Genomic DNA, 15,891 nt, shown 5'->3' with positions numbered 1-15,891 from the left:
CAGAGCTTACAACGCACCAACCGGCGCGTGAGGTGGGGGAGGGGTCCCTATTCGGGCGCCAAAATGTCGTAAATATTTAATTTACTCTCTTAATTTCTATGCAGGTAAGTACTTAATCAATAATAACTCAATCTGAAAGAAAGAAGACAGAGTCCGTGGTGTTAGAGTTCTTAGGGGTTTTATTCCTTAAAAAGGAATTATTCCGGAATAGGATATCATGTTCCTGCAACCACACGGGGTTCAGGAAGGGATAGAGCAATGCTTTATTAACAATACATAGCTTATATACTTAATTTACATCATAGGAAGCAATGTAGTAGGCGTAACAGCTGAGAGTAGACAAGGTAACAGCATCCACGTGTTACTAGTACGTAATCAGAAGGCGTGGACTATGCGTAACTGTAGGTGTGTTCTAGAAACGTCACAGATAGGTGTCACATGTGGGTGGCACTAAACAGAAATGTTGCAATGTCAGCAGAAATCGGAAGCTTGGATGCGCGCGCAGCTGCATGACGTGTGATTGGCGTGAAACTGGAGGGTGCAGGGGGCTTGACATTTGCACTGACGGAAAGAGACAGAAGTCTGGGATGTCAGATCAACTTGTGCTTCTATCATATCTGATATCTGATGTTTAGGAACTGAGCTATCGGGGCGGAAAGGTCTCTGGGGCAGAAGCTATTCTATACTGACTGTGAGTGCGTGTATAAGCGCCGGAGTGTCTGCATGAGAGGCGTGGGGGCATGGGCCTTCCATGGGAGCATGGTAACAGAGGCTATGAATTACTTGCACGGAGACAGGCCGGCCCTTTGGCTCTGCAGCTGGGGAATGTTTACTGAAACTAGTAGGCAGGAATGCATCTTCGGAGAGGGAAACAGATAACCCGAAGGTTGTAGTCAGTCTTGGCAGGCAGCAGGCTGAGCTGAGCGTGGTGGGCCGCGCTAGAAGTAAGGCAGAGTTCACGGGTACGGGGGCAGCCTGGGCAGCCTGGCTGAGGCTTTCAGAGTCAGAAGGAAGTAAAAGCTCAATGGCAGAAATTCTGGGCCTACTTTGCCAGAGCTGAAAAACATGCGGAGTACACTACAAAAAGACGTTGGCATAGCATACTTAGGAACGGACTATCCAACCCATTCAGGGTGGGTCTGAAAGAGGACATGTTAACGTTGGACGCAAATGTATTTGCGTCTTCATAGCTGGCACAGGAGGGAAGTTACATGCACTTTAACTCGTACATGGAGACGGTGGGGTACACGATAGGGAACATAACTTGACCAAAAATTTATATTTCCTCAGCATCCTTGAAAAAGCAGGACCTCGCACACAATCCCTCACAACGGTGCTGTGCAACGCATCTCTGACTTGGACCTCTGTGGTGCATTCTCGACGTGGGACTCTGCAATCAAGATTTATGTTACTCTTGTTCACCAGGCCTAACTGCTCCTGTAGTCGGCCAGAGCTTAGTCGCGGTTGGCCTGAACTTGTGAATTTGTTCTGGTCTAGTGCGACCAGTTAGCGACAGTAGACGGTCTGCGTTTTTTGGTGCTTTTTTCAACAACATTTTTTAAAAATCTGGTTCTACTGATTGGATTTTTGTAGTTTTGGTCTTGTTTAATTTATTAAACTTTACTCTATTGCTCTAACATAGTGTGGGATTTATCTTGCATTGTGTTTTTGCTTTATTATTGTTTGAAAAGCTGCATAATTACTTTACACATTGTCTCGAAGTTAAGCCTGCCTGCTCCAAGCTACCAGAGGGTTGAGCACAGGGATTGCTTGTGACTCCACCCTGACAAGGATTGTGGTTCCCGCTTGAGTAAGGATTCACCCCCCTCAACCAGAAACCCAATTACCCACAGGGACCAAGATATAATAACATCTTGGAGACGTTTGCAGACTCTGACCAAAACAGGTTATCCTACAGATAATCTAATATCTTTCTGAGAGCCAGACCTATTTGCTTTGCCACTCCGCGTTTATCAGTCTATGGATTGCCAATGCAGGGAAAATATGGGTCATGACTTACATTGTTTTGTAAATGATGCATACATGTATAGATCACAAAGAATCTAGTAGGTTATTACTCAGTTTACATTTGAGATGTAAAGTAGTGCCTCTTTATATTGCAATGCATATGAGGAGGAATGATACACCAAACAGCCAACAGCCAAGCATGAGGTGAGATATAAATACTCCTCTTGGAGGAGCCAAAGCCCACTCTAAGTATATATTTAAAAAAGTTATAACAATAGGTATACAGACAGCAGCTCTGTCAAGCTAGACCTACACAAAGTCACGGAGGTAAAAGGTCTAGTTTGTAGTGTATTGATGTGAAATAAGCTCAAAGGAGGTGTATGCCTGTAATACACATGGTAGGAAAAGGGTAGCACCATTATATCATGCATGTGAAATAGGGAACATTAAATTGACTGTAGTAATTATGTTATCCATCACTTTACCAATGAGATAATGCAAATTGCACAGTGTAACCATTCACATTATGCTGTCATCCTGTACTAATCTCATTACATATGCAACAGAAGGCTAAAGAGGTCTGTGGCTAAATGTTGAAAAGTAAATCGGTCAGTTGAACTGTGGTTTATTGCTTAAAGAGAACGAGAAACCATTTCAAATACATACCCCCATCACTACAATTAACTTTCCAAGAGCACTTTGTAGTGGCTAGTGCCAAAAAATAAGGACAAGAATGTAAATACCAGCACAGTTAGATGTCCTAAATCCATGAGTCATCAGATATTGCCTATCAAATACAGTGATTTAGAACTTGGAAAAATTCCTGTTGGCACATATCAAGATTGTGCTGACTTAAGCATGCCAATAACTGTTAAGCAATCACCTACGATATGGCTTTGATTTACACAAGAAGGAAGGGTGGATATAAACTGCTCCCAAAAAAGTATTTTTGTGGATCTCGGAAATATGACAGTATGCACTCCGGTAATGCAAAATAGATCTATTGGGTTGGCAATCCTGGGCCGACCTACTTTCTCAACAGGGACTGATGTAAACTGGGAGGTTTGACAGATTACTAAATCAGAGCACTTAAACTAAGATCAGGCTTGTTAGAAACCACAATGATGGCCCTTATGATGCCCAAACTGATAACAGATTTAGATTAAAAAACAGATCCCATTGTATTACAAGTGTTTTAGTCTAGGGTTAACAAAACGGAAGAGGAGGGTGGTACAGGCAGAGTGCACGCTGTCAGGAAAAGATCCACACATTTATCAGAAGCAACCTTGTTTTCTTTTGCAATGCCAGGCTGTAGCCTGCCGTAAAGATGTTTATTATGAGACCCTATCTATACTCCAGCAATATTTTCTGGAATATTTGCCACTCATTTGTCATGATTTTTTTTGAGGGTCTTCAGCTCATCTGTCCTTGAGGATATTCAGCTAATCCCATGAAGACATACGAGTTAGAATCTGGGATCTCATCCTAATGCAACTGTTTGAATGGGACACCGACACAATGTTTCAAATGCTGCTAGCTGATGTCTGTTATTTTGTGGCAATATAGTAAAGCCAGTGTTTGCCTGCTCTCAGGACGAAGGTGATCCTAGTATAATGTCCACAGGATATTTAACCGAGATCAGAGTCAACATGTGTCCTCTGCTAGAAGTGGGACAGGTAATGTTTGGTTAAATTCTAGTTGACCGGAATATTTAAAAATATTAGTGGAAGTTTGATGGTTCATCAATGAAAAAAACTGGAATGTCCAACCACCACTGCAAAATCTAAAACCCCACCAGCTTCAGAATGATACTCCAATGAAGTAGGCATAAAGTCGACATCCAAACAAGGTGATCTATAAATTACTAAACGTTTATGAATTCTGGGTCAAAATGAAGATCTACAGAGCTAAGATTTCTGTTCTCACACTTCTCACAGGAGACAACGACAATTTGACTTTAAAAATGGAGGTCACTCCTCAATTTAATTATATCGCTATGCTCTTGTCCAATTATTTTCTAGAAAACAAATCATGATAAATACTTGGAATCGTCCTAATTTTTAAACTGTAAATGATTATATATACACACACACACACACACACACGCACGTTTCTTCCGATCGTTTCAAATAATTATCGGATATAGGAAAAAGCCTCAAACCATCCAACATCAGTCAAAGAGAACTGGCTCTAGTGTAAATTCATAGTCCCTGGTTAGTTAGACATTAGGACATGGATCTAGTCTTCAAACATACGTCGGACACCCTACGTGTACACTAACTATTTTCAGCATATAATAGCAGGGCATTTGTGATGCATACCCTTAGCTTTCAGAAACAAGGAGCTTATGTGATAAATATCATTATACAAGGTTTTGCCATTGTAATGGCGGACTTTTTCCGGCCCTTTTTGGAGGGAGAATGATGGAGAGTGACTCCAGTCTATCAGTCTTATAGTGTAGGGATTAGGACTATAAGTAGAACCTCTCTGGGAGACACGGTAGGGTATTTTTGTACCCCTTTCTTTAGAGTAGGGCTTACGAATTTAAGCTAGGGAGTAGATATATAAGTATTAGTCATGATCCACCCTTTTGCTAGCGTGTTAGGATATTTTCCATGGAGTTATGCGTATTCTGGGCCCTGTAGGCCTTAAACGGGACAGACTCCATCTTGCCCTCTGCCTGGTAGCTTGAGAGGCCTTCTAGGTCAAGTGTAATGTTTTAGTTTCAAGGTGTTGTTCGCTTGGAGAGAACCGGCTCAGGCTGGCCCTTATCGAAGGAATGTATTTTTCTCCACTCCGAAGACACAACTTCAGGCCGGCCGGCTGGGAACGTGTCCTTGGTACGGGGAGGTACAAGAATTTGGTGGGCGGCAGGTTACTGGCCGTAACTTTCCATGAAGGAACAGGCTTTGATATTAGCGAAGGTGTTAGACAGTTAGAGAGTTAGTTCATAGGCGGCAGCTAGCCGTTAGCATCTCTGCTATTAATTATTTCTTCGGCGGACAGTCGCCATCTTTGAAGTCCGAGAAAGATTTAAGACCGAGACTCTCTGAGAAAGTTTGAAGGAGAAATAGCGCGGAGCGCACAGAGACAGAGAGAGAGAGACACGGTAGACAATAACCAGCAAGGTTCCAGTGACTTGGAGGGAAGCAGAAGAGATTGAGCCTAGCGGTGCAGACGTGTACTTGTGACGGCTGGGGTGTGACTTTGAGACGAGCCAAGACACAGAGACGAGAAGGGAACCTAGATGACTGCCGAGCCCCGACTTCATATTAACCAGGTGATCTCCGCCCTTTCTTTAAATCACTCTAACCTTTACCTTTCCTTTGCAGAAAATATATTGCATAGTATTGTGTTTGTTGTTATTATTAATAAATACCCTGGTTTATTGTGAACCGACATGTGCCTTGTATTCTTGTTCAATCGTGGTAACTGACCTTTAGATTTGAGCATTGTTTGCATGAACGGATGTGAAATCCCGATCAGGTAAGGAGTGATCAAGCCAATAGGAAGCGAGGGGACCTATGATGTCAGGAGCAGAAGGTACATATTTTAATTAGAAGAAACGTACTAAATTTACATTGTCTTAGTTTTATCCCAAGTAGATAAGTGAGAAGTTGCTCCCATAGGTGTCCATAGGAAAGTGGTCGTCGTTGATATGCGGCGTTAATGAGAACGCTGGGGAGGAGACCAGCGTGGAGGTTCGCTGGATTGTGGACCGAGTGTAAGTGAGAGCGTTGGGGGGGAGACCAACGTGGAGGTTCGCCGGATTGTGGACCGAGTGTAAGTGAGAGCATTGGGACTGCAGGCCCATGTGTACACACGCCAGATTGTGTGTCATATCTGCCCTAGGGTAGATTAGTCTGGGTCCGAGTGGCCGCGAGACTAGCTGATGTGAATAAGATATGATAGAAAACCTATGCATGTTTATTGCTATTTCCCTATCCTTAGGTGTGAAATGTACATATATGTATCCATATCCATTGTAAATACGTTCTAAGGAGAGAGGTGATTACGTTCTGACTGGGTTGGAGGGGCCCCTAGGGGCGGATTCCATCTAAACGGAAAATCCGGTCATTACATCTGGCGTCACGAACTGTTTACGAAGCCTGTGTGCGCTGTATTGTTTTGATCTTGTTGGTTTGCGCTCGGCTCGTACGTATATAATTTTTGTTTATAATTTTGTATATATTTTTTGTGTGTTGACATGTTTTCGAAAAAAATCAGGCTCTGTTTTCAAACTGCCTATTCAGATTCCTGGCTGGGAGTCTACGCCTTACGAGGCTTTGGCCCGTGAGTGGGCCGATTCTACTGGTTTGAGTGAGAATTGGATTTCTTGTTTGGAGCAGGCGGAGCCTGCTGATGTGGTTTCTTGCTTGCAGAAAGCTCCAGTAGTGAAGGGTGATGAGCTTCCTATTTTGGGACGCAGAGGTTGGATTGTGCTACATGCATACCGGATCCTTCATGAGAGGTTTGTTCAGTTGCGGAAGCAATGCAAGGATATGGAAGGACAGGTTGTTGAATTGCAGAATGCGCATACTTTGTTGCGGTGTCAAAATAAGTTGCTTGCCGACAAACTTGAGACTTATCAAACTATAGCCGAACGGGCTGCAGTTCGCATCGCGCGATATAAATACAAACACCGTCGTGGTCGTGTGTCTACACGGAAGGTGCGTATGGTCGTGGCGAAAGCCGGACTAGATTGGAACCCTGACGAGTGGGATGGTAATATCTGGGATTCTAATGCTTCTGACTCCTCGGCTGAGGAGGGTGACAAGCGCGAGTCTTCTCGCTCCGGACGTGACTGTAAATCTGCTTCTTGTGACAAGGATGTCATGTCTAACGACCGTGGTCGTTCTTCCCGTTCCGATGACGTGTCTTACCCTGATTGTTCTTCTAAATCTAAGGACGGGGCTTCTTCGGGAGCTCTGCCGGAGGTTTCTGCTCATCCTGTGTTTCGTCGCAAATTACAACAAGCTCCTGGTAATCTGGGTGGTGTTGCCCTGGATAGTATTGAAGATTTTACTCAACAGGAGGTGAGTGACATTTTACAACGATTTCGTCAACGGCCCGGTGAGGCTTTGCTTACGTGGATGGTGCGCCTTTATGAACTGGGCGCTGCCGGTATTATGCTTGATGCTGTTGACTGTTTACGGTTTTGCTCTTTGAGTTCCGACTCTACCATTCAAGATCATTTTCGAAACTATAATGGTGCTGGTCAGATTACTTTGCTCCAGCTTGCGTCTGATGGCTGTAACCATAAATATCCTACTGAATCTGATTGGCCTGTCAATGACAAGCCGTGGTACACTTTGCGTGATGCGTCGCAACGTTTGAAAGAGGAAGTGATGAAAACTGCTATTTTTCTCAGTACTTCTGACAGATTGTTGGATGGTCTTTTAACATCTTCTGTGCGCAATCGCATTATCCGTTCTTCCCCTGTTGCTTACAAGCAGGTTATGATGACTTTGTTGATTAATCAGACTGGCAATCCTTTGTCGGCGGTGCTTGAATCTGTTCGTCAGCTTGGTGAGTTGGGTGAATGGTTCAAACCTGAGAGACCATCTCGACCTGAGGGTCGTACTGCTGGGGATTATAAGTTCTCTAGGCGTGATATGTTTCTTGCCCTTTTGGCTGATGGTGTGAAGAGGGAAGATATTGACGGTGAGCCTAATAATCGCTTGTGGGACATTTTCCGTAAGCGTGGTTTGGATCGGAAGGAGGGTGCCCGTCGTGTTCGAAAGAATGATTGTGGTCGTGGTTCTGATGACAGTGGTGATGAGAGGCGTCGTGTGGATTCTGATCGCCGTGGTGACCGGCGTTATGATCGTGATGTGTCCCCTCATCGTGAGAGAGAGAGAGAGAGGGGGAAAAAGAAAGGGGGAGAGATGATCGTGTTTCCAACCGATATAGAGAGGAGAGAGATTATTCCCCTGAGTTGAGGAGAAGGGAGGATCGTCACAGGCTTGCTGATCCTAATTCACAGTACGATGTAAATGACAAAAATCCATTTCGTAATGGAGATGGATATGAACAGGAAATCCTGATACCCAAGAAACATGAGAGTATTTATCCTGATTTGTCCTGGCTAGCGGAACGCAGTAAAAATGACTAGGAAGTAGGTCAAGCTCCAGTACGCAGGTTGGCTCACAGAGACAACAGACCCTATGTAGATATTGAGATTTTTTGGAAACATCGTAATATCCAAAGGGCCCGAGCATTGGTAGATACAGGAGCGGAGGCCACTTTAATTCATTGTAAAGCAAAGAAATTTAAAGGACAATTCTTCACAATTACTGGTTTAGGTGGGAAAGAGACCCCCGCAGTGCAAACTACACTTGAGATGAAAATTGGTAGGATTCCCCGTAGAGAATATTCTGTGTTAGTCGTACCACTTTTGGAGTATATAATTGGAATTGACATTTTGAAAGGAATGACTTTGCATTTGGATGATGGCTGTTACCAATTTGGAACCAAGCATTACATTTCGTCCAGACCCGTACGGGTTGGCCGTTTACGGATGCCCCCCATTAAAATTCCTCAAGCCACGAAAGTAGTTTCTCAAAAACAATATCGTATCCCAGGTGGTCACGAAGAGATCAGTGCCACAATTCAGGATTTGGTTGATGCAGGAGTTATAACTCCGGTTACTTCTGCTTGGAATAATCCCGTTTGGCCTGTGCGCAAGAGTGATAATTCTTGGCGCATGACTGTTGATTACCGAGAGTTGAACAAACATACACCTCGTTTAGCTGTTGTAGTACCAGACATTGTCACTTTGATTCAGAGAATTCAGAAGCATCCAGGTACATGGTATGCGTCCATTGATATTGCTAATGCTTTCTTTTCAATTCCAATTGCCCCCGAGTGTCAGGAACAATTCAGTTTTACCTGGAATGGACGTCAAATGACGTTCCGGAGTCTTCCTCAAGGTTATGTACATAGTCCCACGATCTGTCACCGGCTGGTGGCTGAACATTTGTCTGAGGTGCCCGCGAACCCACAAATACAGGTGTGTTATTATATTGATGACATTTTGATTCGAGGTGAGACGCAAGATCAGGTACAGTCTCATTTAGACCAGATCCTTGATTGTTTACGAGCAAAAGGTTGGGAAATCAATCCTGATAAATTACAAGGCCCATCCCAAAATGTAAAATTTTTAGGTATTAATTGGCATGAAGGTCACAGAGAGGTGATCCCACAAGTGAAGCGAAAAATTTTAGATTTTGCAGTTCCAAGGAATAGAAAAGAGGCTCAGAGTTTCATTGGCTTGTTTGGCTTTTGGCGTCAACATATTCCTCATTTGAGTCAGATCTTGGCTCCATTTTATCGAGTCACTCGGAGAAAGAATGCGTTTGAATGGGGAGAACCACAACAGAATGCATTTAATTTGGCGAAAGAAGCGATTCAGTACGCCTTGGATTTGTGGCCGGTGGGCGACGGTGATGTCGATTTGAATGTGTCTGTGGAAGGTCCGTATGCCAATTGGAGTTTATGGCAAAAGCAGGGCAGACAAAAAGTACCATTAGGTTTTTGGACCAAAAAGTTACCTGAAGCTGGTGAGCGTTATACACCCTTTGAAAAGCAGTTGCTTGCATGTTACTGGGCTCTGGTGGATACCGAGCAATTGACTTTAGGTCATGCTGTGATTTTAAGACCTGAAATTCCTATAATGCAGTGGGTTTTGAGTTCGCCAAAATCCCATCGGATTGGACATGCTCAAGAGACGAGTGTGATTAAATGGAAATGGTACATTCAGGACAGAGCACGTGTGGGTCCGAAAGGTGTGGCAGTGTTGCATGAGCGAGTGGCGCAGGCGCCATCGAACGAGACTGAAAGTGATTGTTCTGTACCTGTAGTACAGGAATCTCCTGTCAAGTGGGGTAAATCATTTGATGATCTGTCCGCGGAGGATAGAAAACATGTGTGGTTTACGGATGGTTCAGCGAGGTTCATTGGTGAGAAACGACATTGGAAAGCAGTGTCGTATAATCCGGTTACGCAGAAATTATTGAGTACCACTGACGATGGAAAGAGTAGTCAATATGCTGAATTGTATGCAGTTTACCAAGTTTTGAAACAGGAGTTACCTGGCACATGTCATATTTTCACTGATTCCTGGTCCACTGCTAACGGACTGGCGGTATGGTTACCAACATGGCATTCTCATAATTGGGAATTGCATTCAAAAGAACTGTGGGGAAAAGAATTATGGCAAGAAATTTGGGAATTGCTCCCACAGAGTACTGTGACAATCTTTCACGTAGATGCTCATACCCCGATAGACTCCCTTGACAAGTTCTTTCATAATATTGCAGATGAAGTCTAAAATTGCTGAGGCAGTGGTGGACATGCAAGATTCTGATTTGGCGGGATTGGCGAAATGGGCCCACCAGAAAGCGGGACATTTTGGAGAAAAAGCCACTAGCAGGTGGGCTATTGACCGAGGGATTCATATTCCTTTACATTTGATCAAAGATGTCATTCTGCATTGTCCCATTTGCCAGCATTCTAGAAAGAGAGAAGTGCCTCATGTTGTTCAAGGCCATTTACATCGAGGAAAGTTGCCCGCTCAAATTTGGCAAATTGATTATATTGGCCCGCTCCCTATGAGCAGAAATTGTCAATACATTTGTACCGCTGTTGATACCTATAGTGGCCTTTTGGTCGCTTTCTCGTGTAAAAATGCTACCCAAATTAATACCCTTAAAACATTGGAACTACTCATTTTATATTATGGTGTTCCATTTCAAATTCAATCTGATAATGCATCCCATTTCCGTGGAAGATTGGTGCAGGAATTCTGTGTGGAAAATAACATTGAATGGGTGTTTCACATTCCATACTATCCACAGGCTGCGGGATTGATTGAGAGAATGAATGGTTTGCTAAAAGATCAGTTGCGAAAGTTAACGGATGAACATTACAAACACTGGAGGGATGTTTTACTGCAGGCATTATTGATACTGAATAATCGTCCTTTGTTGCATGCTGAATCTCCTTTAATGCGTTTGTTTCCTCCAGCTGTTGATGCAAAACCGAATACCCTTGTCCAAACTGTTACGTATTGGGAAATTACCCCCGGAGCTTTGGCTCCATGCAGAGCAACCCCCGGTTCTGCAGGCTTGGACCTGCATGCTATGGATGACATTGTCCTAAAAGGCAGAGATCGAATTATTGTTGAGACTGGCATTGGTGTCTGTATACCTGCCGGTAGCTTTGGACTGATTGCCCCCAGATCGGGCCTTGCCTTAAAAGGTGTTCAAGTTCTTGGAGGAGTGATTGACAGCGATTATCAGGGAGAGATTAAGGTCCTTCTGCTTAATAGCAGTGAGGCTGATTTATCGTTCAAAAAGTCTGACCGCGTTTCTCAATTATTGATTATGCCTGTCTTCAGTGGTGAGATCAAGAAAGGCACTGCCCCAACGTTGCTAGCGACACGCGGCCAAAAGGGCTTCGGCTCCTCTGATAACCCCGGAGCTAAGATATGGGTGCAATCGCCTAAACGTCCCCCTGAACAGGCTGAGGTTATTGCGACCGGTCATGACAACACCATTTTGGTGATGAAGCCAGGGAAAGATAGCTGGGAAGCTGTCCCAGCTGACAAATGTTACTTACGAGAATGATTAAGGCCTGTGTTTGTATTCTTTCAGATCATTCTCTGGACTGCTGCTGCAGGATGTGCCGGCGTTGGACTCCTTTTGGTCTGCTACGCCGGGAGAGGAGAGAACCCGCCGACTTCGGTTGATTGGAGAACCCGAGTTCCGCGTTCCTTTGCTGCATGGGATTCATCAGCTAATTTTTGGATAACACTCGCAAAGAGAGTTACTAACTCTCCACATTTCTGCCTCACCCCCATGAGGTCTGTGACTGACATTTTAGCGACCTGTTTGGTTGCTGTCCCAGCATCTACTGAAACTTTGCGACATATTTTTAATATTTCAAGTGCTCGACCCAATATTATTCTGGGCGATTTCACAGCCCATGAATTTTGTCCCTTATGTACTACTATTCCAGATTCTGATCTCCCTATTCATTCCCAGATTACAACCTATAATATCACGCAAGGTGACCTCTGTTTTATTCTAACATGTGATCCTAAGGCCATTACCGAATGTCTTCAATTGAAACTTCAGGCTGCCACTTCTTTTTCAGCTCATCAACGATTACTGTGTTTAAAGAGACTTCCGAATTCATGTGTTTCCGTCAAAAATAATATGACATGTAAACGTTTATTAGTTGCCCCTAGTTATTACCGTTCAATGTTACTGCCATCGGGGTGGCTGTTCTCTTGTGGGAACTCCTCCTGGCTCTATATTCCTGCAAATATTTCTGGAGGTCCCTGTGCTATTACTAGATTAAGTTTGTTGATGTTTTCCTCACATCCTAGTTCCCATTCCCGTATGGTGCGAGACTCTTTGTCATTACATGAAGATTGTGATTCCTCTGTCCACCTCTATTCTAAATCGGAATACCTTGGTTTAGCTTTTTCTATTATTGGTGTGCTGGATGGTTAAATCCATTAACCAAACTTCTACTGTATTATCTGACTTATTATTAGATGCCCAGGGTGAACGTCGAGCTATTTTGCAGAACCGTGCAGCGATCGATTACCTTTTGTTAAAACATGGACATGAGTGTTCTGATTTTGAAGGACTATGCTGTTTTAATTTGTCCGATCACTCTAAATCAATCCAAGCCCATATTGACAAACTCCACGACTTGACTGCAGAAATTAGACAACATATTGATCAGGGCTGGTTCGACTGGGTCTTTAATTGGTTACCTGACTTGCATTCTTTACGACAGATTTTAGGGGGGATTATTGTTTCCATTTGTATTTTAATAGCTATTTGCTGCTTTATTCAGTGCATTCCTTCCCTGCTACAGTTTTGTAGAACTGGCAAGAGATATAGATCAGTTAATTTTGTTTCTTATTATTCCTCCACTGATGTTAGCTCTATTTAGAATACGACTAATCGATTGGAGTCAAGGGGTGTAATGTAATGGCGGACTTTTTCCGGCCCTTTTTGGAGGGAGAATGATGGAGAGTGACTCCAGTCTATCAGTCTTATAGTGTAGGGATTAGGACTATAAGTAGAACCTCTCTGGGAGACACGGTAGGGTATTTTCGTACCCCTTTCTTTAGAGTAGGGCTTACGAATTTAAGCTAGGGAGTAGATATATAAGTATTAGTCATGATCCACCCTTTTGCTAGCGTGTTAGGATATTTTCCATGGAGTTATGCGTATTCTGGGCCCTGTAGGCCTTAAACGGGACAGACTCCATCTTGCCCTCTGCCTGGTAGCTTGAGAGGCCTTCTAGGTCAAGTGTAATGTTTTAGTTTCAAGGTGTTGTTCGCTTGGAGAGAACCGGCTCAGGCTGGCCCTTATCGAAGGAATGTATTTTTCTCCACTCCGAAGACACAACTTCAGGCCGGCCGGCTGGGAACGTGTCCTTGGTACGGGGAGGTACAAGAATTTGGGGGGCGGCAGGTTACTGGCCGTAACTTTCCATGAAGGAACAGGCTTTGATATTAGCGAAGGTGTTAAGACAGTTAGAGAGTTAGTTCATAGGCGGCAGCTAGCCGTTAGCATCTCTGCTATTAATTATTTCTTCGGCGGACAGTCGCCATCTTTGAAGTCCGAGAAAGATTTAAGACCGAGACTCTCTGAGAAAGTTTGAAGGAGAAATAGCGCGGAGCGCACAGAGACAGAGAGAGAGAGACACGGTAGACAATAACCAGCAAGGTTCCAGTGACTTGGAGGGAAGCAGAAGAGATTGAGCCTAGCGGTGCAGACGTGTACTTGTGACGGCTGGGGTGTGACTTTGAGACGAGCCAAGACACAGAGACGAGAAGGGAACCTAGATGACTGCCGAGCCCCGACTTCATATTAACCAGGTGATCTCCGCCCTTTCTTTAAATCACTCTAACCTTTACCTTTCCTTTGCAGAAAATATATTGCATAGTATTGTGTTTGTTGTTATTAATAAATACCCTGGTTTATTGTGAACCGACATGTGCCTTGTAGTCTTGTTCAATCGTGGTAACTGACCTTTAGATTTGAGCATTGTTTGCATGAACGGATGTGAAATCCCGATCAGGTAAGGAGTGATCAAGCCAATAGGAAGCGAGGGGACCTTTGATGTCAGGAGCAGAAGGTACATATTTTAATTAGAAGAAACGTACTAAATTTACATTGTCTTAGTTTTATCCCAAGTAGATAAGTGAGAAGTTGCTCCCATAGGTGTCCATAGGAAAGTGGTCGTCGTTGATATGCGGCGTTAATGAGAACGCTGGGGAGGAGACCAGCGTGGAGGTTCGCTGGATTGTGGACCGAGTGTAAGTGAGAGCGTTGGGGGGGAGACCAACGTGGAGGTTCGCCGGATTGTGGACCGAGTGTAAGTGAGAGCATTGGGACTGCAGGCCCATGTGTAGACACGCCAGATTGTGTGTCATATCTGCCCTAGGGTAGATTAGTCTGGGTCCGAGTGGCCGCGAGACTAGCTGATGTGAATAAGATATGATAGAAAACCTATGCATGTTTATTGCTATTTCCCTATCCTTAGGTGTGAAATGTACATATATGTATCCATATCCATTGTAAATACGTTCTAAGGAGAGAGGTGATTACGTTCTGACTGGGTTGGAGGGGCCCCTAGGGGCGGATTCCATCTAAACGGAAAATCCTGTCATTACAGCCATGAAGTTGCAATGTTTGGTTAAGTCATTGGTCTTCTTTGTTATACTCCAAATATGTTCTTAAGGAGTTTAGTTGTATCAAGCTTATCACAGTGAAAATACTGGCCCAGTTTCTGTTCTTTAGGACATGCGCCTTTAGGCTACTAGCTCAGTAAGTAATTCCTTAATGCAAAAAGTAGCAACTTCACTAGAGTTGACCTTGAAAGTCACTGTTCACTAGTTGTCACCAGAAGATTATGTTCTCTTGAACCATGCTGCTTCACCACAGCATGTACATATATTCCATCCAATGTGTAACAGTTTATGTTAAGATACAAACTAAACTTGCAGCTGAGCGAGTGTAGGACAATCTACGTTTAGAGTTCATTGACAAGAATACATTCCTCAAACTAGGTACCTGTTTTCATTATGACATGGGTAGTGCCTTCAGTGATCTGATGAGATAAAGTGCTCTGGGTTTTGCTGGCAAATTTCTGTACCAGGAGCTGAAAGATAAAGAAAAAAAACAAAGTTAGACTTTCTTCTTGTTCAAGCAATGGACCAGCACTCCTAGTCTCTAATAAAATCAACTCAAACATATCCCTCTCCCGACCGACTCATGCTCTTTCTTCAGTGTGAGCGATAACAGATGGCTTTTGTTCTCTTCCAATGGTCCTGGGAACAGAGTTGGAGCAGTGGATATTTCAAATAAAAAAAATAAAACCCTCCTGCTACGTGCAGACTGAAGCCATTTATTTGCTACATTCAACAGGCGTAAAAGCCGATTACACTTCTCAAGGAAACATGCAATGCTTAGACCACACAGTAGAAAATGTAGATGATCCCAGGATCCCCAAGAGGGGAAACAAATTGGCAGAGCGCTGTCCGGAGCGGTGGGGCACCAAAAGAGTTTGCCACCCAATGGATTCAATGCTTTATAGACCTCTACTGCTGAACAATTTTGACAAACTTGTTTTTTAGCCTTACAGCAATTCATATAATGTAACCTGGAATAACAATAGGCATTTTATATCGGATACCACACACTAAATCTCTGGGTCCATAGGAACTTGTTCACCGAACAGTAGAGGTGTCGATGAATGCCACCAGTGGGGGAAGCACTGTGGAGCCCATCCCGAGGAACTTGCTGGAGAGCACCTTCCAGCACACACGCTGCCACATAACAAGGAGCAATGTCACTGGATGTCACATAAGATATAACAAGGACAGATTGGATA

The 15,891-nt window shown here is 43.8% G+C and overlaps 1 protein-coding gene across 11 annotated transcripts in view; it reads right to left on the bottom strand.

Moving 5' to 3' along the window:
* The window catches only part of BRCA1 (BRCA1 DNA repair associated), a 510,976-nt gene that overhangs the window by 134,761 nt on the left and 360,324 nt on the right, over window positions 1-15,891 (bottom strand). For all 11 annotated transcript variants that reach the window (XR_015296056.1, XR_015296057.1, XM_086924044.1 and 8 more), the window contains one exon: window positions 15,072-15,159. Coding sequence is in view for 9 of the 11 variants with exons in the window: in XM_086924044.1 (XP_086780170.1) it covers window positions 15,072-15,159 (88 nt within the window). In the remaining 2 variants the exon portion in view is untranslated. The remainder of the gene's footprint in view (window positions 1-15,071; window positions 15,160-15,891) is intronic.

This window comes from Lissotriton vulgaris, chromosome 5 (assembly GCF_964263255.1).
Source record: "Lissotriton vulgaris chromosome 5, aLisVul1.2, whole genome shotgun sequence".
Taxonomy (NCBI): Eukaryota; Metazoa; Chordata; class Amphibia; order Caudata; family Salamandridae; genus Lissotriton; species Lissotriton vulgaris.
This window is presented reverse-complemented; position numbering and strand designations above follow the sequence as displayed.